The sequence below is a fragment of the Nelusetta ayraudi genome, unplaced genomic scaffold, assembly GCF_046127955.1.
Source record: "Nelusetta ayraudi isolate G7.1 ecotype Tasmania unplaced genomic scaffold, CSIRO-AGI_Nayr_v1 ptg000060l, whole genome shotgun sequence".
In the NCBI taxonomy this organism is placed as follows: domain Eukaryota; kingdom Metazoa; phylum Chordata; class Actinopteri; order Tetraodontiformes; family Monacanthidae; genus Nelusetta; species Nelusetta ayraudi.
Window position 1 is genome coordinate 5,089,930 of NW_027466110.1, and position 23,356 is coordinate 5,113,285.

General features: G+C 44.4%; 5 protein-coding genes across 10 annotated transcripts in view; 1 reads left to right on the forward strand and 4 right to left on the reverse strand.

Annotated features, from left to right (window-relative positions):
- dnajc3a (DnaJ (Hsp40) homolog, subfamily C, member 3a) overlaps positions 1 to 23,356 on the reverse strand; it is a 168,732-nt gene that overhangs the window by 10,877 nt on the left and 134,499 nt on the right. The window lies entirely within an intron of this gene.
- Positions 347 to 3,213, reverse strand: LOC142897668 (claudin-10-like). Its single transcript, XM_076040153.1, has 6 exons — positions 2,922 to 3,213; positions 2,247 to 2,605; positions 1,145 to 1,306; positions 976 to 1,057; positions 799 to 903; positions 347 to 703 (listed from the first exon to the last, which is right to left on the reverse strand). Exons 2-6 carry the CDS (start codon positions 2,467 to 2,469, stop codon positions 556 to 558), a joined length of 720 nt encoding a protein of 239 aa, XP_075896268.1. The 5' UTR covers positions 2,470 to 2,605; positions 2,922 to 3,213; the 3' UTR covers positions 347 to 555.
- On the reverse strand, positions 4,164 to 6,898 carry LOC142897665 (claudin-10-like). Of its 2 annotated transcripts, none has more exons than XM_076040144.1 (5): positions 6,434 to 6,898; positions 5,802 to 5,963; positions 5,621 to 5,708; positions 5,228 to 5,335; positions 4,164 to 5,138 (listed from the first exon to the last, which is right to left on the reverse strand). In XM_076040144.1, the coding sequence occupies exons 1-5, from the start codon at positions 6,663 to 6,665 to the stop codon at positions 4,910 to 4,912; spliced, it is 819 nt and encodes a 272-aa protein (XP_075896259.1). In that variant the 5' UTR covers positions 6,666 to 6,898; the 3' UTR covers positions 4,164 to 4,909. The 2 variants fall into 2 exon arrangements, with proteins under 2 accessions (XP_075896259.1, XP_075896261.1); XM_076040146.1 differs by having other exon boundaries at positions 4,164 to 5,143.
- On the reverse strand, positions 7,005 to 11,776 carry LOC142897667 (claudin-10-like). Of its 4 annotated transcripts, none has more exons than XM_076040152.1 (5): positions 11,430 to 11,772; positions 8,149 to 8,310; positions 7,994 to 8,075; positions 7,815 to 7,919; positions 7,425 to 7,717 (listed from the first exon to the last, which is right to left on the reverse strand). In XM_076040152.1, the coding sequence occupies exons 1-5, from the start codon at positions 11,641 to 11,643 to the stop codon at positions 7,555 to 7,557; spliced, it is 726 nt and encodes a 241-aa protein (XP_075896267.1). In that variant the 5' UTR covers positions 11,644 to 11,772; the 3' UTR covers positions 7,425 to 7,554. The 4 variants fall into 4 exon arrangements, with proteins under 4 accessions (XP_075896264.1, XP_075896263.1, XP_075896267.1 ...); XM_076040151.1 differs by lacking the exon at positions 11,430 to 11,772 and adding an exon at positions 8,896 to 9,523; XM_076040149.1 differs by lacking the exon at positions 7,994 to 8,075 and having other exon boundaries at positions 7,005 to 7,717; positions 11,430 to 11,776.
- Positions 13,600 to 23,356, forward strand: part of LOC142897522 (ATP-binding cassette sub-family C member 4-like) — a 38,466-nt gene continuing 28,709 nt past the window's right edge. The window contains exons 1-19 of one of the 2 annotated variants that reach the window (XM_076039921.1): positions 13,600 to 13,922; positions 14,438 to 14,548; positions 16,365 to 16,485; positions 16,579 to 16,803; positions 17,360 to 17,449; positions 17,530 to 17,693; positions 17,780 to 17,905; positions 18,029 to 18,278; positions 18,361 to 18,468; positions 18,568 to 18,657; positions 18,790 to 18,981; positions 19,090 to 19,184; positions 19,278 to 19,364; positions 19,480 to 19,576; positions 20,706 to 20,912; positions 21,375 to 21,506; positions 21,667 to 21,704; positions 22,112 to 22,209; positions 22,722 to 22,868. In XM_076039921.1, coding sequence (XP_075896036.1) covers positions 13,738 to 13,922; positions 14,438 to 14,548; positions 16,365 to 16,485; positions 16,579 to 16,803; positions 17,360 to 17,449; positions 17,530 to 17,693; positions 17,780 to 17,905; positions 18,029 to 18,278; positions 18,361 to 18,468; positions 18,568 to 18,657; positions 18,790 to 18,981; positions 19,090 to 19,184; positions 19,278 to 19,364; positions 19,480 to 19,576; positions 20,706 to 20,912; positions 21,375 to 21,506; positions 21,667 to 21,704; positions 22,112 to 22,209; positions 22,722 to 22,868 — 2,563 coding nt within the window. In that variant the 5' untranslated portion in view covers positions 13,600 to 13,737. Of the gene's footprint in view, positions 13,976 to 14,437; positions 14,549 to 16,364; positions 16,486 to 16,578; positions 16,804 to 17,359; positions 17,450 to 17,529; positions 17,694 to 17,779; positions 17,906 to 18,028; positions 18,279 to 18,360; positions 18,469 to 18,567; positions 18,658 to 18,789; positions 18,982 to 19,089; positions 19,185 to 19,277; positions 19,365 to 19,479; positions 19,577 to 20,705; positions 20,913 to 21,374; positions 21,507 to 21,666; positions 21,705 to 22,111; positions 22,210 to 22,721; positions 22,869 to 23,356 lie in introns of both variants that reach the window. The other variant, XM_076039922.1, reaches the window with a different exon arrangement.

The window sequence follows — 23,356 nt, forward strand, 5'->3', positions numbered from 1 at the left end:
GCAATGTTTTTTTTTTTCTTCTTCCGTTTCTTGTGAGATCGCTTGGTCTAACCAAGTAAAGGCCATTTCATCTGGGACTCATAGCACCAAAATGTTGAAAAAGGGAAAATATACTTCTTACATTGCTTTCATTCATTTAATGCAGCTAAATAATATAAATAATATACCAATAATGCAACACAATTTCTAGCAGCTCTTCAGTTTCAATTTGGCAACAACTGACAGTTGTTTATTCTTGAGAACCACACTCCCACTGTAGACAGCCCCTGTGCAATTATCTTCATAACCATAAACACAAAAAGCGCATGGATAATTACAACACACACACACACACACACACACACACACACACACACACACACACACACACACACACAATCCTCTCACTAAACAGAAGTGTGTTTTTTTAGATTAACGTAAACAGTGAACTGATGCAAAAGCTACATTTATACACAAGCAAAAGTTAACAGTAGCATTTAAAGTGGGACACAGAGCCTAATAAGCAAATTCCATTTATTACTTTTACACATATTAATTCTGTACATTTGTTTTCCCTCAGATTTTTGTGATCTTTTTCTTATGCTTGAAACTGGAGAGGTTGCTGTACTCCGACGGCACCTTCTTGTACACAGACTCTGCCGGGATTGTCAGGCGAGAGGACGAGCGAGAGTGTGAAGCAAAACCTTTGCTGGCGACGCTGGCCCTGTCGTGAATTTAAAGAGACAAAGCACAGATTAGCGCTCTGTGGGAAAACAAGCAAACACACAGCCAGACTGGTGTTGACACAGGCACACGCACTTCGCTTTGCAGCAGCTCGTGATGGAGAAGCACAGGATGCTGCCCCCGACGATGCAGAGGATAGCTCCGCCCCAGCCGATGTAGAGGGCGGCGCCCAGCTCATATCTGCAGAAAATTCATCATCAAGTTTTCCTGTTTTCATACTGCATGGGCGCTGTACATTGACCGAGCTCTTACTTCTGTGCCACAAACAGCGGGTCGAAAAACTCTGTTGTGATCTGGTGGGCGTAGATGGAGCACGACGTGAGCGCGCAGAGGCCTGGGGAAGACGACACAAGGAAGAAAAAAAAGTTTTTTTAAACGCGTGTCTCTGATGAACACGATCCGTCGAACCCGTTGCACTCACCACTTAAAATAAAGGTCACACCTGCCAAACAGGCAATCCTGGCATTGACCCTTTGACTCCCGCCGATTTTGGTGCACTCCATTCCAATGAGTGCGAACATGGTACCGAAAAAGCCCAGACAGACGGCGGAGATCATCAGTCCCCTGCACGCTTGGATGTAGCCTGCCGGTGAAAGAAATCGAGTGAATAAGTGCCACCCGCCTTCATTCGTTCACCTCGACCCAACGTCATTCAGAGGTTGACTCTAGAACTAACACCCGCATAATGCATGAAATCCAACTAAGTTGTGAGCAAGTCGGAACTATTTTCAAGCACTATAAGGTTGTGCTGTGATCGTCCCAGTGCGTCGCCACAGCTGAGGCAACTCTTCTGACCCTGACATGACTCGAGGACAAACTTTTATCACAGCGGTTGACCTCTGACATGAGTCAGCAATGGGAGCAAAGCCGCCTGAGGTCGTCAGGCAATTTCCCTCAACAGCTTTCAAACTCCCGAGAGCCAAGGCTAGACATTGACATGTTTGAAGGTATGTGAACTGTTCAAAACAGCCTTTCATTAGTGGTGGGTAGCTGTGAACTTTATCCCGAATTATTTTCTTTGGAGAGAGGAGGAAGCCGGAGGTTTCAAAAGTCAAGATGTGGGCGTATGTAAACATACAAAACAGCGGGGGGGAAATACTTCACAGCAATACCATGTACTCCTTGATGATGGCAAATCGAAGAGTAAGTGATTTTACAATGGGCGTTACCCCATCAAATTGGGAGAGATACGCTGTTCAAGGTTATAGCTAAGTAGCTTAGTTTCCACCCTTAGTGCCTGGGTACATAAAAAAATAACAGACAATATTTTTCTAAGTAGTGATGAATGTAGAGTTATAATGATGATAATAATAATAATAATAATAATAATAATAATAATAATAATAATAATAATAATGATTCTTATTATTATTAATAATAATAATAATAATAATAATAATAATAATAATGATAATAATAATATAGAAGGTAGAGGTTTGAACTGTGTGATCTCAAGAACTTCCAGACACACACAAAGACAAAATGCCAAGAGAAAAAAAGGAAAGAGAAGGAAAATGGCAAACCATCCAGTGCCAGCATGGAAGGGAAATCTTTGCAGTCGGAGACTCCGGTCGAGTCAGTGATGCACAGCTTCCACAAATTGGAAAAGTAGGCAGGCGTGGTGAGGATGACGGTCCCAGCCAGCGAGTACACCTTCCAGTATTCTGTCGGCAGGGTGGATGTCACCAGCACCCACCCCGAGGTGGTTAGGACGGCGGCCACGATCTCCAGCATCATTCTGCTCATCCTGAGTCGGGGGTGGAGGGCTTGTAAGCACCGACGAACGTGCCGCCAACTGTTTTAGAACATTCCGTCGAGGAGGAGTTTGTGGTCAGGACGTAAAAAAACCCCAGTAAAACATTTGTGAGGATCCTGGTGTGTCCTGGGATGCCTCAGTGGTGGAGGTGGGCAGGGACTCCATGTGGGATGAAAAAAAGCAAAAACAGCAGTAGGTATGATGGTGCAGATAGGGACCTCCATGCTTATGATGAACAGCAAAACCTTTGAGCTGACTGCACGGATTCCCTTTGAATTGGGATTTATTGAGCAGCAACAGCTGAACCTCGTGTTCTTTTCGTGCCACGGTATTTTCCCTTGGCCCACCACCACCGCTTTGCCTTTATTGTAATTTGATGTGATGTGTTTTGAATTTGGGCCGTGTTTCCAGTGTACATAGGCCCCAGTTGCCCAAACTTTACTAATAGCTGTTATTTTCGTGGTATCGGCCGATGCCACCGCCAACACCAACTCTGGTTAACCAACCCTGTGAAGAAGAGGCATTCCGATGAAGAGTGATTTTCTTCTTCTCTGATCTGATTACATTTTCAAAAGATCTCCCAGTGACACATGGGAGCACCACCAAACTATCAATAACATCGTCTTTACTGTTATTAACACTCCCAATTCTGTAGCTCTAGTTTCAGCTGTTCGATAGCCAGCAGTCGTATGTTTGGATTTCAAAGGCCCTTATTTAAGTTTCCTCTGCACGTTTTCAGGTTCCCCTCATTTAAAGGCGTTTACTGCCGTGTGACGTGGTCACTGTTTTATCTTTCCACCTTTGTGTTGTGTGTTGTGTGGCTGCATCTCACGCTCTGGCCCCATCACCTGGAATCACCTCATGTGTTAGAGGCCGCATTCCGCACTTCTATACAGCCGTAGTTTACATTCCAGGTGGAAGTGCTGGTGGTTCCAGCTATAACCAGCAGGAAACAGAATCTGCCAATTATGTAATGACACTCTCTAATATTCTTTTTTAGTTTGAGAATCAACCTGTATCCATATTTGAGTGTCATGTGAACCACATAACCATCAGTCCTGTATCCAAGTAGTAATGTAGCTGTTCACTAACTCCCCATTATTATAAACAAATTATCAGAATTTAAAAGTAGGCAGATCTTCTTTATATGTGTTCTACAGAGCATGTAAGATATGATTGTATTTAATCTAAGCAAAATAAAAATCAAGATGTAAGAGAAAAACGAGAAATATATAAAAGAAATATTAAAAAAAAAAAAAAAAAAACAGGTGAGTGCATTAGGTTGGATTGGGAGGGATGTTGGTAATTGATTTTTCATATTGGTTGCAGGATAAAGTTGCACATTTCCGCACGGCTACAACCCTTTGACTTTGACTTTACTACTGCTTTGAGGTGAGAATTTTCTTTACTTTTTAACATTACCACATATATTTCCTGCATAAAAATGAAGTCAAATGAGCAGCTTGTCTGCTTTGTTATTAGGTATCTATTTATTTTTTTAAACAACTTTTTCAACAGCGATTCTAATCTGACCAGTGACAGAAAATCATAAACAGGATTCCTGTTCCCAGTAAATCGTAAAATAAGGTCAGAAATGTTGACAAAATCAACCCTAAAGATAAAAAAAAAAAAATTATTGCAAGTGTCTCAGTGAGAGACATTTTACACAAAAACTTAAATATGGTGTGAATTCAACATATAAAAAGTTTATTGCAATTACGTCATAAAAAGTCAAACATTTATTCATTAATACATGGATTAACCCCTCCCCTACAATATATATCTATTTACATTCTGTTACATTCCAAAACACTAACAGATACAAAAGTACAAGACAGTACAGACAGAAAGTACAAGTTCTTTTTGCCCTCGTTCGGCTCATTAGAAGTTGCATGACTAAGGGGTGGCTTTCAAATAATCATTATTTTAATTATATTTACACATATTCTTCTCTGACTGTTTCAACCTCCACATTAGACTCCACATATCACCCCCAATTATACACACAACCAAACACATATGTGTGTGTCTTTCTCAGGAAGCAAACAAGCAAGTCCTTTTGAACAAATGCTCCAAACGTGCGGTGGCTTTCAAAGATGTGAGCTCCCAACGTTTTTCAGTCTCTTTAAAAAGCTGTGCGGGTGCGTGTTAAACACACAGCCGCTGCATTGAGCATTCCAAACGTGTGTGTGTGTGTGTGTGTGTGTGTGTGTGTGTGTGTGTGTGTGTGTGTGTGTGTCTGTGTGTGTGTGAGTGTTTCACTGCACTAACACACAAACATAAATTTCTGAGACCAACACAGCATTAAATATTCATGGGGTGATGTCACAGTCAAAACCAGCCCGAGCTTAAAATTTATCCTAAATTCCACCCATGTAACAGTGTGAAAGTAACAGCGTTTAGTGCGCTGGCTGGATTATAATGTCAGATTCAAACTGCATATTTCCCAGTCCCCCTTGCAAAAGCCCTCACACGAACGCGTCCCGGTCTGAGTTTTTCGTTGGCGTCGTCTGAGAGATCTTTGAGATCCTGGAGCTGCCAGATCGTCCTGAGCCCGTGTAAGATCCGTAGAGCCTGGAGGGTCTGTAGTAGCCCGTGTACAGGGTTCTGCCTTTGGAACGAGGGTCCATGTACGTTCCTCCGCCATAGGCATACACGGCTGTGCTGTGCAGACCAAAATGGAGATGACGGTCATCGTTGAGCTTCAAAAGAAGCAATGAAACAGTGAATGTGGGGGATTTTCAGTACCTCTCAGGAATGATTACTCGGTAGACCGTCACGGTGTAAAACGCGGCCCCCAAAAAGATGAGGAAACAGCCCACCAACCCAAGAAATATGGGAGTCCCGAGGTCATACCTGGAATAAGGTAAAAATAAAAGAGATCATAATAAGTTAGAGTTAAGTTAAGAAGAGATTTAAATCCCAAGATTTATTAAAAACTGTCTTTGCAATAATAACATCAATAACTTCTTGTGAGTGCTTTTCATTATCACAGTACACTAATCAAATACACATATTTTCTTCTATTTTATATGTAATATGTGTATTTGTATATATTTAAAATGGACATGCTGTTTTTTTCTGCATATTTTGCCAATTACGTCAGTGACGCTGAGGGCTAATGTGATTGTTGAGTTGTACCTCAGGACTCCAGGCGCCAGATTGGCAGCAAAGGTTGTCCTGGCGATCCTGTTGATGTATAAGCAGTAGGCGGCAATATCAGCCACACCTGTAAACAGACGTATTGCTGAATACAAGGGGAGCATGAGGGCAAGGCGTCTTTGCCACCTCCTCTTCCGTTTTTTATTTTATTTGCACTCACCTCCACAGAAGTGGAACACGGCTCCGCTGAAAAGCAGCTTGTCCTTGATTTTGTTGCCCCCGCCGATGTAAGTGCACTCCATGCCGATGAAACAGAGCACCACCGCAAAGAAACCCAGAGTCAGGCCGCACATGAGTAGCCCGCGCACTCCCTGTACAAACTCTGGGGAGACACACAGTGGGCCAAAGTTCAGCGGAACGAGTTAAGCTTCAAGGCTTTCGTGACGCCTTGGGGCCGAGTGAACGCTGAGAGAACGCTATTGACCTTGGGAGACGTCATTGCATTTCATACACATTTTGCAAAAAGTTTGTATGAAATGCTGACCTCACGTTAATTAGTGATTCAATTTTTTTTTAAAAGTGTTGGCCCACAACACTGCAAACAGTCAGATTTTGTTCACATGTGTTTATTTTTAAAGGTAGATGCAAAAATAAAACGTGCAAACAGCATTTTTCTACTGTTTTCATACGAGTAGAAGATGTTTGTTTGCTGCAAAACATTATGCCCAATGAGCGCACTCATTGACATTGTGACATCAACTACTGTACACATTTAGTCAGTTCCTCTCAAGTAATCTAATCAAGTAATCTAGCATCTGGCCATTCAAGGCGCACTGGTAACACATAACTTACGTGTGACGGACCAGAGCACGGGGAAGTCCCGGCAGTTAGTGACGGCGGTGGAGTCGGTGAAGCAGTCCTTCCACAGGTTGGACCAGTACCAGGCCACCTTGATAATGAAGGAGCCTCCCTGCCCCCCCAGCTGGCTGATCCTCCAGTAGTCCATGGCCATAGTGCACAGCACGAACGTCCAACCTAGTGACGAGATCAGGAAGCCGAAGATCTGGACCAGACGCTTTCTCATCTTGGCAAGGGAGAACGTGTGCACGAGAGAGAGTTCCCTGTTGACTGGGCGCCTTATCAGCAAGGGCGCTGAGTCTGAAACTGACGCGCTGGCCACCTGCTGACGACGTTTACTGTAAACTTTGAGGAGCGTGCAGGCAACTACTCAAAGTTGGTGATTAGCGTCAACGTTTGGCCACTTCTAAGGTTCCCTTTAAAAATGGCTTTGAAAATACTCACTTTTTCACAGTATTTTCACATTTCTACAAAAAAAGTACAACGCTGACACAATCACTCAGCTACTGGCACACCTTGATGAGCAGGTATGATGTAATCTGATGACAAAAGAAGCCCAGAGACGTCATTCAGACAGTTTTATTTCTGCACTCTCTGAACCTCGATCCATGTCCCGATGTGCAGACGATGACGAGATCGCGGCAAGATGTGAAGTTAATGATTAAAAACGGGAGGACAACACAATCCCTGTTCAACACCGTTTTAAACACCGTCATTACAGATTAACAAAATGCGCGGCTCACTTACAGTTAAAGATACAACTGGCAGAGCGGTTGTCTTATATAATGTGCACTACTAAAAGGAACAACATAAAAAAATAGCCACATTATCTTTCAGGAGCAAGTGTTGCTATTAATCACAACATATTTTCAACACTAAGTGCACTATAAAAAATAAAAAAGATCCCCAGCCATGTGAGAGTAAACACTTTCATACATTTTCTATTTTCACCCTTAAAAAGACACGTGAATAATTGAATCTAGTCACAGATCATTGAATCCTGCTGCCGCTGGATAGAAAACATGGACAATAACATTGAGTGTTGCAGGTCTGTGTTGCTGTTTTTTAACCCCTTTATACACATTTCAACCTGGTTTCTTTCACACATACAAAGGTCACACATAGGCATTCTTATCAAAGTTCTGGATCTGGGGCAAGTCGCCGTACTCTGGAGGCGCCCTTTGGCTCGCCGCCTTGGTGACCTGACCTCTTGGGGGGTGGGATGAGAGATGAGAGCGAGAAGCGGCGCCTCTGTAGGTGTAGCTGCTCCGGTTGTGACTGCAAGGAGACAACAGTAACAGGTGGATTTTTTTTACCCGTAGGACCTGCAAAAGCTTTGTCAGAGAGCAGCACGACGACAGGAAGATCTGCTGACCTTTTAGTGAAAGAACCTGCGATGGAGAAGCAGAGCATGCCGCCACCGATGATGCAGAGGACGGACCCAGCCCAGCCAATAAAGAGAGCCGCACCCAGTTCGTACCTGTGCGAGGGAACAGCTGTAGTTATCTTTTTTATTCGGAGTGCCACATGAAATGCTCTAGCTGCAGTTCTTACTTCTGTGCCACAAACATAGGGTCAAAAAACTCGGTAGTGATGCGGTGTGCATACAGGGAGCAGGCGGTGAGCGAGCAGAGGCCTGAGGAGAGGACGAATCACAGGATTCAGACACTTGTGCTTCAACGATTGACTGACCATCTCACTTAGCTTACCGCTCAGGACAAAGTTCACACCAGCCAAGCATGCGATCTTGGCCTTGCTTCCATCGCTACCACCGATTTTGGTGCACTTCATCCCCACCAGTGCGAATATGGAGCCGAAGAAGCCTAGGCAGATGGCGGCGATCATCAGGCCCCTGCACGCTTGGATGTAGCCTGTTGGCAGAGGGCACAGATCAGTCAGTGTGTGGCCACAGTCGCACTCGAGGAAAGCCGGAGACCCATTCACATCTCAAACAAGGAATCCCCTCCGCACTTCTGAGTCGTTCGCCGACGGCCCTGGGGATGAAACCTTTCCGATTCGAATGGGACTCCGGGACAAATATTACCTCCGAGGTTAACCCTAAAATTAGTCACCCGTGGGAGAAAATGCCTCAGGGTCACCAGTAAATCTCCTCCAAGGGCTTTCAGGCTCCCAGAAGGAAAGCTAAACATTGACCTATTTGGTAGGTAAATGGGTTGTCCATTAAGGAGAAGCATTGGGTTCTGACGTGTTTTATTAGCACTTGGTGGCGATGAACTTCACCTTGGATTTGTTGAAGGGACTGGTGCTGATTAGTTGTCTAAATGTTGGAAAGGAGACTTACGGGACGCTTGATGGGACGAACTTGAGCGCTTCGAGTAAAAGACAAACACCACGATACAGAAATTAATTCAACGTGACCTGTTTAAAGAGCCAATCCGCCAACGCTCAAAGGCATAAACCCAGTATTCCGGTAATAAGTCTGAAAAGTGGCTGACCATCCAGCGCCAGCATCGACCGGAAGTCTTTACAGTTGGAGACCCCAGTGGAGTCGGTGACACAGGCCTTCCACAGATTGGACCAGTATGTCGCTGTGGTGATGACAGTCCCGTCGAGGGAGGACACCTTCCAGTAGTCCGTCGGCAAGGTGGAGGACACGAGAACCCACCCGGACGTGCTCAGGACGAAGGCGGCAATCTCCTGGAACATGCCGCCCATGCTGCAGAAGAGGAGTCGTCCGCGCAGCGGTGCAAGGACCTGAAATTAACCGTGTCCCCCCCGGCCAGCGAGCCCGCTCGTTTGGATAGGTTGTGATTGATAGTTAATGTGTCCCGGACTCTTCTATTATGGGGGAGGAGCTTCACCTTAAACATCAACGAGTGACCAATGGACTCTGATGGCGTCTACTGCCGCCCACATGCCTCCAGCACGTCACTGATGATGGGAACTGAGACGTCAGATGACTGAAGTGACGTGGCCAAAAATAAATAAATATATACAAGATTGAACTTCGTCTGTGATGGACTTAGAGGATAACATTTAAAGTGATGATCTGATTTGGAAAAAAAAGTAGGTGATTATAATAGGCATCATTAGGAAAAATACTTTCAAGTATCATAGGGTAGATGAGGTTAAACAATAAAGACTGATATATTCTAAAATAGGAGAACATATAACATAATGTAATTACATTGAATAAATAAACAAATACAATGATGGATTAATTAAGTATTTAGCATTTTTTTCTAAAAACTACTTGAAACAAAAAAACAAATCATGTAATTTTCTATAAGAACAATATACAGTACAGCTTTTTTCCCCACAACAAATGTCCATTATCATGCACTGCCAAAATGGCATGGGGATTCAGTAGGTTAAAGATGAAGCTGACATTTTTATTTTCTTGTCCATTCTCGCTTTTTTTTTTCTTTTTGAATTGTTTCACTTTTTCCCAACATAACAAAGTGATTCCTTTAGATTAATCCATGAGGATAAAAATGATAAAATACTCTATTGGCGTATTACAGGATACAATATAGAGTATGTTGATGCTTCATGTCCTGCCCTTTACATTGCACTTGCTTCTGAATGTGTCCTTGTCGGGGTCTGTAAACTTTCTCCTAAAAACATCACACAGTAAGATGCTGATAGCTCATTAACCAAATGACAGATCGGTGTCTCAGAAACACCCTGTCACATGTTCGTTGACTCATGAAAAGGCAATAAATTGAAGTTCAGCACAAGAGGAAATTACATCTAAGTCAGTAAGCCATTCAGTGTGAGTCAGAGCCCCATCTGCTGGAGCTTCACTGCACATGACGGCTCTGTTGTCACACTGCTGGCCCCCTGCAGGTGGAGCTAGGGAAGAGCTGCTCTTTAACAAAGGGGCAAAAATAACACCAACGCCATTGATTGAATGCATGCATGCATGCATGAATGAATAAATGAATAAATAAATGAACAACGACAATTCAGTATATTAGCTTTACAATATCACCTCAAAAGAAACAAAAGCAACAAAAAAAAGGCATTAGAAAACTTCCAATAACATTATTGTTCAAGATAATTAGTCTCTGAAATAAATGGTGTCATAAAAAAAAAAAACAAGTCAAGTCAAATGTTCCAACAGTAATTTCATTTAAGGTACAAGCAGCACAATCTCGTCCATATAAAACAAATTTGAAATGTATATTGAAGAAACTGAGGAGTGATTTCATCAATAGTATGTTTAATGTGACTGTTACTGTATTGACCAACTACTGGGTAAAACATCAGACCTGTACGCACTTCCCTCTGTTGACGTCACAGACACGACACGAGACACAGTCGGACGTCTCCAGCAAAGGCTTACATATTTGCCACAGTTAATTTGTGATCCATAATCTGGATCAGAGATGATTCTTTACTGGTTTTCCCAGAAGCATTTGATTTCGTCATATATGGGTAAATCTTAAACTTGTTCCATGATAGCTTTCTACATCTTTGTGACTCTGTATATTAAGTTTTATTTACTGTTTTGTCAATGAAATTGTACTCGATGGTGAAAGTCTTAAATCTCTTGTAAAAGAAACAATCTGATCATTACGGAAGAATTCAACACTCCAGACGCTGCCAGACACCTTCACTGACTGAGAATTTTAATGAGGGATTTTGTTCCTCTCCATTTCATTTGCGAATAATATCGCATACAGTTTGATCTCAAGGTTCCGTTTTAAATTGTATTCACTGCTCATTCTAAAATATACAGTTAAAGATTGTACAACAGTTTATACAAAAGTTAAACATAACTGCGTCATAACTGTGGGTGCAAACTAATCAACAGATTTGTTATGTTGGCACCAAAGCTGGGACATATGTGTCTGCTCTCAGTCATGAGACACACTGACATTCTGTGCATTTTTTTGTCTTCACACAAAGCTGTGATCACACGCGATTGTGGCCACGTCTCCGTTGATAACAGACACACGCCTCATGCAGCGATCTGGGAACTCATACAAACTTCACGCTCACTATTTGACCCTCGCCTGCTTACCTTGCAGCTGGAGGATGGTGTGATGAGGTCTGCAGTGCACTGCTCCGATGGCATTCCCAGCGCAGTTGTTCCACAGACCCTGGAGTACCCAGGTGGCAGTGATGACCGAGGACGCCCGGCTGGTTGCCCTCCATTCATTGGAGACGGTGGCACCAATTGTGGCTCCCAGTCCGGCCAGGCCGCTGACCAAGGCCAGAATCTGGACGGCTGACATTTGGTGCCTTAAGATATTTATTTCTTTTAAAGCAAAGAAATGGAAGCTCCTGCAGGCGAGCAAATTACACTGTGGACATGTGTTTCATTGAGATGATTTACAGCTCGCATGGCCAGAGATGGCCGCCGGTGGGCCGGAGTGACATGGTAAGGGGAGCATGAGCTGGCGGTTAGTCATTATATTTTTCTTTTTTTGTTTTGGAGATGCTCAGCCTAAAAATAAGGGCGAGTGTCACATTAACACAGAAAACCAACAGAGGACTAATGAGTAACCTTGAGAACGGGATGCAGGTGGACAAAGTCCAGACACTAGTTCATCCATTTCCCCACACAATGTAAAGTGACACAGCAACTAATAATTGGCAGCTGGTGTATATTGTGCTCCCTGCTCTCAATCAAGAACCATTTGGAGTTATTAATCTGAATATCAGGTATTGAATTTAGAGCTAAATTGCAACAGTTGTCAAAACTGATCCGTCTTGAATCAAGACGATCTAACAAATGATGACAAATGACCTCCCCAAAGATACAGCAGTCATGGTTTTGCTTCGTCCTGCTCCTTAAAACACCAGCTCGCCTCTGCCACTGTCTGTACGCAGTAAGATAAGACATTTCACTCATTTTGAATGAAACTCCTTTGATCTGTAATAGAACAGCAAATCAATGCAGGCCAGAAACCAATGGACTATTTTTTTTTAATTAATCACTTGTCAATATTTCTGAGGTTGTATCTTTAATTGTGTTAAATATGACAATGTTTCTAAGAGACACATGAGGTACAGAAAATCTGCATTCATTGTGGTTGAAAATTATTCTTGCTCTGGCAAATTATGCTAATATGGGTCAAGCTATTGCCTGAACTTTTATTACATTTTAACAGAATGTCTGGACAGAACATCTTCCTGAATCCTTATTTGGATACTTCTGCAATACAGACAAAACAGGATAAGCATATTGTCCACTCTAGGAATGGTTTCTTGTTCTCTTTCAATCAGCCTATTTGAAAGTGTTATTGTCTCGTGGAACTGCTGTTCATTGTTTCTTTCTTTCTTTTTTTTAAAAAAAAAAAAAACAACAAAAAAACCCAAACATGTTGTTTCTTCAAAATATTTAGGAAATTGGCATTGCATCTCAAAATATTGACCCAGTATTTATGAATATTGAGAAGTCACACTGTTACATGTTACCAAGATTTCATGATAGTTTACAGTATTATTTCACAGTGAAATACTGTCTTAAGAGTTTTTTGTGAAATCAACATTTTTTTTAACTGTTATTTCACAGTGAAATATTGTATTTATTATTATTATTATTATTATTATTATTATTATTATTATTATTATTATTATTTTTAGAGAAAGCCGGATCCACTTCTGTGTTAACACAATAAATGACTAAAAAGGGGATGTAAACAGGCAATAGCTGTATTTTTTCCTCCTTTTTTTGTTTTACAGTTTACATGCTGCTACATCACAGTAATTTTGTGGCGTGAAAGCTGTTAAATTACAATACGCAGTTGTGATTTTATTATATTAATATTTACAGTAAAATCACTGTGAAAGTAATGCAACTAATAGCCAGTAATTCACTGTAAATTTGCAGCCCCCTTTTTTTTTTTTTTTTTTTTTTTTACAGTACAATCAGTCTCAAGAGTCTCAACTTCTCCACATATTAAGCCATTATTGTGACAAGGTATCTCATTATGTAAAAGAAGACATAAATAGTTTGAGATATAAAGTCACCATTTCGAGAGAATTGGACGATACGACGAAACGTATGATTACATGTCACCGCATAACCGCGTTATCATTATTTTTGAGACGTTGCAACACATTCGACATATTATCATAACAACAACGTTTCTCTCTTCTTCGAGCTTCTTCGACTTTCATCCTATCTAGACGTTGCCGGTGAGTTCACGACAGTAAGTTTCATTTCATGACACATTTTTTTCTTAAGAAAAGAGTTGGCGGGCACTTGTTCTGTCAGCCAATCTCAGCCGTGTGGGCGGAGCCACGCAGCCCTCCGTCCGTCCACCTGACTCCTGGCCGACCCGGCTTCGTCTGTCTCCCTTGGCCGGCTGTAATCCCTCTGAATGCCGGTGAGTGTGACGCGGTCGGACGGCAGAGCTCAGGAGTGCACAGCGGGCGGCCCGTCGCTGTGTTCGCGGCCCCACTTCCGGGCGCTGATCGATCGGCTTCTGCCAGCGGAGCCCGCGGAGAAAGTCTCTCCGGCTCGGCCGCTCACTGCTACGGGGGCATGGAACCGCTGCGAAAGGAGGTGAAGGATAATCCCTCGGCTTCCGCTAATCTCCTCTCCAAGATTTTCTTCTGGTAAGAAAAGCTGGCAGCCGTGTTTGACACGAGATGAATGGAGAAGGGGCTCTCCTGCGTGACAGACAGTCGTCGGCCTCTCCACGCAGAACGTCCCCCTGGTTGTGATGGCTTGGCTGCTGCTCAGCATCCCCGCACCACAAACATAAACCACAACAAGGAGGCAGCTCAGGATCTGGATTATTTAATACCGTGCTCTGTAATGGAGCAAGCAGTGGTGCAGAGAAATAAAAATGTATAGATTTTTTTGGAGGGGGGGGGGGGGGGGGGGACACATTCAGTTGCTCTTACATTCTGACCACCTTCATATTATAGAGCAGCCATGCATTGGTTTTTACACTTCTAACATTCTGTCACTTTCACTACAAACTGAGTTGTTGTTTTTTTTTATCCTCCCAATGTTACTTTTTCCATGCAGTGTTTTCTTCCACTAATCCATCATCTCATGTGCTTCGCCACCAGTTGGCTGAATCCCTTGTTCAGGCTCGGCTATGAGAAGAAGCTGGAGCAAGACGACATGTATAAGGTTCTGCCCGAGGATGCATCAGACAGACTTGGGGAGGAGCTACAATGGTGAGACTGAAGTGATTAAAAAAACATATCTTCACACTCCAGCACATTCTGCGAGAAGTCCAGTTGAAGGTCTTGTTTAAGGGCCTTTTGTTGATCTTTATTTTTTTTTCATCCCACACTGCGGTGGAGCCACTTCATGTAGGGAATCATTCAGGAATCTTTATAGAGCTGGAATAAAAAACCCTTAGTTTACAGCTTCTTGTAAGAAGACAGAAATAACACTGCTGCTCTGACACGGTCCCGTTAACGTCACTAACCTGGGTAGAGGTAACAGTGAGGGGTCAGTAGTGCCCTTTGTGACATCACATCATTGCTAGGGTTCACAGACACACCGGTGACATGCATTATTGTTTGAGAAAACACACTGGCGGAGTGAATTCTGCATTGTGTGTGCTTCGAACACAAAACAGTCAGTGTTGCAAATGAAGCTTGCGTCATATTTTGGCACCAGCACGCACGTATAACAGCGCTCTAATTGGTGTTTGTCCAAGTTGTGTCACTATACTAGAAAAAGTGTTTAGGCTGAACATGAAGGAAAGTGAAAACAGCTTAAAGTCTTTTGACCTGAACTCAAAGTAGCCAGGAGGTGAATCTGATAAAGCAAAATGAGACAGGAAAATAACATTTTTTTTTTTTGGGGGGGGGGGGGTGAGGGGTCCCCCTTGTGCGTAAAGAAAAACTGACAATGAAAGTGCGAACTGGGGTTTAATACTTTGGGTCCCCAGTGACATTATGTTACACTTAAAAATTTAAGTGTGCACTTTTTAGAGAGAAAAAAACCCTATTAACTCCAAATAATAGTAACAGAACAGGCCCTGCCTTTCAGAACACTATCACTTACAGTGATCGCGTGACACTCTGACCCTCCGTGCCCCACTGCCAACACCAGCTGACCCCCAGACCGATTTACCCAAACTGATTATGAACCGCCTCCATGAAACGGTCGCACCAAGCTTCCACGCTGAGGCCAGCGTGTGTTATTTATACTCACGTTCCGCGGTTGTGCACCGCTACAGGTTTAAATGTGAAAGGTTACTGCTGTTCATGACACTTCCCTCCCCTGCGGTGGTCAAACTTTCCCTCTGGAGTTTAACAGCAGGTTCAGACGTCCTCCTGGCACCCCTTGGGAATCTTTCCTGCAAGGCTGCTTAGCAGTACAAGCAAATGGTTCACTGTCAGCCTTTCCTCACAACTAACACAAGATGTTAAAGTGATCCTGTTATCACGTGGGGAAAACCATCTGTGTTCAACCCCCCTCCCCCTCCCCCTCCCCCCCATTTCCTGGCACCTCTTAAGCAGAACATACTGTGAATGTTGGAAAGACTACTAGCAGCTTTGTTGTCAGCGTTGACTTGGGAAGTGAAGGTGAGCACGTCTATTTATAGGAAACACGTCTCAGGTCACATGACAAGTTGTCTCCTCCTCTCGCACCAATAAAACGCCGCGCCGTGGAGACATGTTTTCAGACAGCCGGCACCTGTATTTCTAGAACAGCCCTGATTGTGTGTGTTTGTATTGTATTGTTTTTTCACATCTTCACTTTTTCTTTATGGACTATCAAAAAATAATCAAAATGTCGGCCTATATCCTGAAACCAGCATTTCTAATTCTGCTTGCAGCCAGTTTTCAACTTCCTGCTGAAGCTGGTGCTTTGTTAGAACTTTCACATGCAAGATGCACTGACAGGGTGAAAACAAAGTGCCATTTGTGACATCACAAAAGGAACACTCAAATGTCATTGATATCCCAGAAATTAAAAATTGTTGTTCCAATTCTTACAAATATGTTGCTTCTGTCTATTTTGCACATCGTAAAGGTTCTGGGACAGAGAGGTCCAGCAGGCGGCAAAAGACCTGCGTTCACCCCAGCTCAGCAAAGCCCTGGTCCGGTGTTACTGGAGGTCGTACTCACTCATTGGAACGTACATGTTCATCGAGGTTCGCCAAAAAAAACCTTTCCTAAAAGAACTGGGTTGTATTTTCCTGGAGAAGGTCCGATGCACTGTTTCGCTGTTATCTTCTTGATGTTAGGAGGTCGTGAAGGTCATTCAGCCGCTGCTCCTCGGGAAGATCATCCAGTACTTTGAGAGCTACGACCCTGGCGATGCAGACGCAGCCCGCGAGGCCTACGGTTGCGCCGCTGGCATCTCCCTGACCTCCATGGCCCTGGCAGTCCTTCACCACCTCTACTTCTACCACGTCCAGCGGGTCGGCATGAAAATCCGCGTGGCCGTCTGCCACGTGGTATACAAGAAGGTTAGTGGCCGTCTGTGCCCGTCTCGCAGAACCTCTGTTTTGAAACAGTTCTTCTAATCATTGCCTGTAGAAGCCAATAATGTACGTTTTTGAAATGTAATAGGCCAATAACGTAATACAAGTCCTGAACCGATAACGTAAAAGGAAGTAATTGCTATGCTGGACATAATTCTAATCATCAAGTTATACAAACAAATAGTGTTAATTCCTGAGGAGGACAGAGAGAGAGGGAGAAAGAGAGAGAGGAAGAGTGTTGGGAATGTTGGGACTTATATTTTTATATTTATTTTTTATATTTATTCTGTCCTATTGTATCTGTGTTTAGCCCTATATATTACCTGTATTGCAGTTGTATTATGGCTTACAGCCATTAAGACTAAGCACTTGATGTGATTGCCCTGCGGATGACGTTTTTTTCATTATTATGACGTTTTTTTTTGGTTGAGTTGCCTTATATATCAACTGTATACGCACTGATGCTTTTACACAAATTAAGTTCTTAATGGAGAAATAAAGTTATTTGAATTTGAATTGAATGCCTTTTGTTTCGGCAAAGGCTCTTTGTCTCAGCAGCAAAGCGTTTGCCAAGACGACCACGGGGCAGATCGTGAACCTCCTGTCCAACGACGTCAACAAGTTCGACGAGGTGATCCGCCCTAAACCATCGACATTAGCATGTTAGCCGCTGCTTACTTACTCAACCAGAGTCTCGTCTTATTGTTGCAGGTGACCTTGTACCTGCACTTCCTGTGGATCGCCCCCCTGCAGGCGGCCACCGTGATAGTGCTGCTGATGCACGCCATCGGACCGTCGTGCCTAGCCGGGATGTCCGTCTTCTTCATCCTGATGCCGGTTCAAATATTGTTCGGACGCTTGTTCTCCACGCTGAGGTTTGCGTCTCACTGATGGGGTGCAGATCTGAGCTTTTTGGTTCGTTGCGCTGGCGCACCCTCTGAACTCCGCCCGGTCGTTCCAGGGCGGAGACGGCTGTCCTGACGGATGAAAGAATACGCACGATGAACGAAGTCATCTCTGGCGTCCGCGTTATCAAGATGTACGCGTGGGAGGAGCCTTTTGCCACCTTGGTGGATGAGGTCAGAAGGTTAGTCTGACTACTAAGTTGTTCTTCGAAACTTTTGGATGAGTGTCTACTGACGAAAGGCAGAAACCTTGAGCGGATCCCGAAGATTGAAAAAAGAGTTTTTCTTTCCTTCTTATTTCACAGGTTGGAAATCTCCAAGATCTTAAGGAGCTCCTACCTGCGCGGCCTCAACATGGCCTCCTTCTTCGTGGCCAGCAAGATCATCATCTTCGTCACCGTCTGCGTCTTCGTCCTGACGGGGAACCAGCTGTCCGCCAGCACCGTCTTCTTGGCCATCTCCCTCTACGGCGCCGTGCGACTCACCATCACGCTCTTCTTTCCCTTCGCCATCGAGAAGCTCTCCGAGTGTCTCATCAGCATCAGGAGGATCCAGGTTGGCGCACCGTGGAGTCCTCGTTGTCGTCAACCAAAGTGCATTGGCTGCTGTGACCTGTATCTCTCAAATGCTTTCCCAGAACTTCCTCCAGCTGGATGAAGTTGCTCCTCAGCATCGAGGTTTGCGTCCTGTGAACGAGAAGGACTGTGTGGTGAAGATCCAGGATTTGGTCTGCTACTGGGACAAGGTGAGACTCGCTCAGGAAGTGCAAAAACACTCAGCGTGACAACAAGGTCAAAACTCTGACTCTTGGCTGCTGCTGTTTGTTGCTTTTTTATTCTTTCAGATGCTGGAGGCTCCGACTTTACAGAACGTGTCTTTCACAGTGAAGCCTGAGCAGCTTGTGGCGGTAATAGGACCTGTCGGAGCCGGGAAGGTTTGTGCTTGGGGTTTACAGCAGTGCACACAATTGTACTTACAATTGTAGTATCACAGCTTCAGTGTCTCAGCAACAAACGCACAAGAACTGCTGTGTCGATCCTGATTTACCTGCGTTTGCTGGTGTCAGTCGTCCCTCCTCAGTGCCATCCTGGGGGAGCTGAGCCAAGAGGGCGGCATGGTCAAAGTCAGAGGCGAGCTCACCTACACCTCTCAGCAGCCCTGGATCCTACCCGGCACCATCCGGAGCAACATCCTGTTCGGGAAAGCGCTCAACCGGCAGAAGTACGAGCGAGTCCTGCGAGCCTGCGCCCTGAAGAGAGTGAGAATCTCTCCTATGCGTGTTGTTGCGTGTTGCGTTGTGTTCACAGGCTTAATTTCTCGTCTAGCTGGTAATTGTGAATAAAGGTTGCATTTGGACCCTGTTCAGGATTTGGACATGTTGCCAGGTGGTGATTTGGCGATGGTGGGGGACAGAGGGGCCAACCTCAGCGGAGGTCAGAAGGCCAGAGTCTGCCTGGCCAGGTGTGGAGTAACAGCCGCTGGTGTTTTCACTCTCCTGACTGTCATGCGGAAGACAACCTTGCAGCATCTTTTATTTTCCTTTTTTTTTTTTAGAGCCGTATATCAGGACGCAGACATCTACCTGCTGGACGACCCTCTGAGCGCCGTGGATGCTGAGGTGGGACGCCACCTCTTTGAGAAGTAAGACCCCGTCACACCCCTGGACCCCCTTGTGGTGGAGTGAAAGTAGCGCAGGTTTCACCTTCCCGTCGGCGGAATTCACCCGTCTGCATTAAAGGGGATTTGTTTTGTCAAGGTGCATCTGCGGACTGTTAAAGAAGAAGCCCCGTATCCTGGTTACCCATCAGCTGCAGTATCTGAAGGCTGCCGATGAAATAGTTGTCTTGAAGGAGGTGTGTTGCGAGTGTGTGCGTTAGTCTCCATCAGGGTGGTGGCAGCTTGAAACGAGCAGTAAATTAATTGCATGTGCTGTGTGGTCCTGCAACCGCTAGCGGCCTCTAGTGTCTCCGTAGCATTGCATATTTACCCCCCCCCGCATCCTGCACTGACTGCCTGAATTAATATTGAGTCATGTTTGTCGATTTATAGTCCAGTTTAATTCACTTTGCCAGGTTTCTCTTACAACATAATGCATCTCTAGCCTGTATTTGAATGTCCATCTTTTGCTTCACTTCCTTGTTCCTCTGCTCAGAAAGTGTGTGCAACAGCAGAATACGTTGTAAAAAAAAAAAAAAAATCAACCCTTTGTGATGTCACAATGGGCACTGATAGCTCTGTCAGTGGCAACACCTCCAGGTGGGTGTTCCATCATTTGAGATTCACCTCCCAACCTCGTGAAAGCTACATCGCAGCATCAGTTTGGGCATCGAGATAAAGCTGATGGGTTTTTTGTCAGGTGGCTGCAAACAAAAGGCTAAATATTCTGTTTTCTGAGATCAGATTGCCTTGCTAGCGTCTAGATTGTAAATTTTATGTTTTGTGGCTTGTGGGTTCCTGGTGAACTTTGATTTGTGACAAGACAGCAACAGGCGCTGATTGTGAAACAAACAAAAAACAAAAACAGTTGCTTACGATCCTTTAACTGAACTCACCCCTTCTCCCAACTTATCGTCATTGAACGGAGTTGCTGTGTACTTGCCTGCTTCGCCCTCCCCAGCGTCGTCCTCGCCCATAGAAAAATAGTTTTGTGCGCTTCTCTCGATGTTTGGTCTCCTTCTCTCTCTCGCTGCTGCTCACATTCTCTGTCGTCCGTCTGTTCAGTGTGCGTCGCTTTCACAATTCTCCTCCAACACCATGGGAAACATTCAGGGACTTCGGTAACAAACAGACAAATAAACAAACAACCAAACAAACAAAACACAAAAGTTTGCAGCAGAGAGAAAAGGTCGACCGTATAACCTGAAAATATATATTGCATCAACAACACAACCGCGCAGACAATAAGTTATTTCCTCTGAGTGGGTTTTTATAGGGGTGCATGTTTTTCTCCGTCCGTCTTCTCCGCTGTGCCGCCGCCGCCAGGGTCACATGGTGACGCGGGGGACCTACAGCGAGCTGCAGGGCTCCGGCCTGGACTTCACCTCCCTGCTGAAGGAGGACGAGGACGCCTCGGAGGAGGAGAAGCAGGAGGCTCCGGCCGCCCGCTGCGCTCGAGCACTGTCCGACCACTCTGTGTCCTCCATGTCGTCCCTGTCCTCCTCCCGGCACTCGCTGATGGACGGAGCGGCGGTAGGGTCGTGACCACGCAAGCATCACATCTTAAAACAGTCTTTTGAAGTGTTTTCCGTTTACACTACCAGTCCAAAGTTTGGGCACACCCCATGGATTTAAAGTCTTTTCTTTCATTCTCATGACTATTGACATTGTAGTTTCTCACTGCAGGCATCTAAACTACGTATGAACACACATGGAATTATGTAGGAGACAATAAAAGTGTAAAAAAAACTAAAAACTAAATTCTTCATAATAGCCACCTTTCATAAAAAACATATTTAGAGTTATTGAACATGTTTTTCTTTGCTGCACAATTACATATATATGTATCATATATTTAATGTCTTCAGTATCTATCTGATGAGTAAAAAAAAACTTTTGACTTTCGCGTCCTTGGCCACTAGAGGGCAGAAGTTGCTCGCCCCCCTGCCGCCGCTGATTGCTCGCTGACTGGTTCGCTCTGATGTTGATCTGCAGGCGGTGCAGCCGCCAGAGGAGGAGAGCCGCTCAGAGGGAGACGTCCGCCTGCATTTGTATGTGAAGTACTTCAGAGCAGGCGGAAACCTCCTGCTCCTCCTGCTCCTCTTTGCACTCAATGCTCTCGCTCATGTGAGTCAACTCTCCTCCCCCCCCCCCCCCCCCACCTCCCTTCCCTGGATTCTTCTTTCCCTGAAAGCTTCAAGTTGATGAATGTTGGAATAAATTACTACAGTTCTGGCCAATATTTTACTGTTCTGTGCTTATTTCTTCTTTCTTCTTTTCTTCTTAGATCACATTTGTTCTGCAGGACTGGTGGCTTGCTTGTTGGTGAGACATTCCTTATTATTATTATCAATTTACACATTGTTTTGTAAAAATGTACTATTGTTTGGGTTTTTTTTCAAATTGTTTTACACAATACTGGGTGATACAAAAAAAGAAAATCCATCAGGTTTGTTTATGAGCCCAACTGAAAGGCCTTGCCTGACTGGAAATGGTCGACGATGGAAAGGAATAAATGGAAAAGTGCTTCACAAAACTTTCCCCGTCCTCTGGTGTCACGTCTGCTTTGTTCAAAGTGACCTTTCCACACATAAGACAAACATGTTTTCTTTCTGTGCGCACGCGCGCCTCCTCTTCTTGTTGGACACTTTATTTTCCATTGATGTGTTTATTTGTCCTTGTGTACATGCTGTTTTTCTTTCTTTATCCTCCCCCCCCCTCCCTTTTCACAGGGCCTCTGAACAGAAGCACATCAATGTGACAGCGGTGCACCTGAATGGCAGCTCCCCTCGGCAGCTGGACCTTGACCTGTACCTAGGTGTTTACGCAGGTGATGCTCGCCGAGCGCACATTGCTTTTTTTTTTTTTGTGTACCGTTTGTGGCTGTGAATGCGGCAGCCATTCAATGAACAGACCCACAGTTGCTTGGCTGAGGCCCAAGGCCTTCAAGGCTCACTGTATGTGTGGCTGGGGCCTCAGCTGTACGGGCAGATAGCGCCGTCTTTCTAGGTCTCTGCTGTTGGATTGTTCAGATTTCTCTTTTTCTTTCGTTTTTTTTTTTTTTTTTTTTTCTCTTGTCCTTTCTTCTCCCCGTGACTCCAAACCTCGTCGCCTGCCATTCAGGCTTTGTGCTCGCCGTGATATATCGGCATTCAGAAGCCCACAAAAAATAAAAAAGGTGCAAGAGGAGCTCGAGTGGAATATTTTTCTTTTCATTGTGTGTCGTCCGGCATGTTTAATAATGACCCTGCTCCCTGCATGGCTGTCATTGACTGACATTGTATGTCTATGATGGATTTTTTTATTTCACTTCCTTTTTCCTCTTCTCTAAACTTTTTCCAGGTTTAACTGCAACTCCGGTCGTGTTTGGCTTCCTCCGTAGTTTGCTCTTCTTCCACGTGCTGGTGAGATCTGCTCAGAACCTTCACGACAGCATGTTCAGCGCCATCCTCAGGACCCCCGTGCGATTTTTCGACGTCAATCCCATTGGTGAGTGTCTCTCGCACGCACGCACGTACGCACGCAGGCACGCAGGCACGCACGCACTCAGGCACGCACCCGTCCGGCCTGGAACCCTTTTCAGAAAATGCTGCTGAGGTGTTTGGACTATCGATTCAGTCCCTCCCAGGCGCTCACATCCACCGGGGGACCTGCTGTGGCCTCTGCGGTTCACAAATCTCGCCACTAGAGGGCAGACTGCTACTTAATTCTTTTTTCTCCACCAACTACTTAAGGTCCCAAAGCCACCTTGATCATATAACACGACTCACAATTTGTCAAATCTTAAATAATTTTCTGAAACAAAAAGGTAGCAAGTGCACTTTTGATTTATCAGTATTGTGTATAAAAATAATTTAAAAAAGTAATTAAATTGCAATATCTCAGTGTAATGAATTTACAATATTTTATGTAAAATATGTTTTTTGACCTGTAGGATGAAGAATATTTAATATCTGACTTTGGATGTGCAGCAGTTT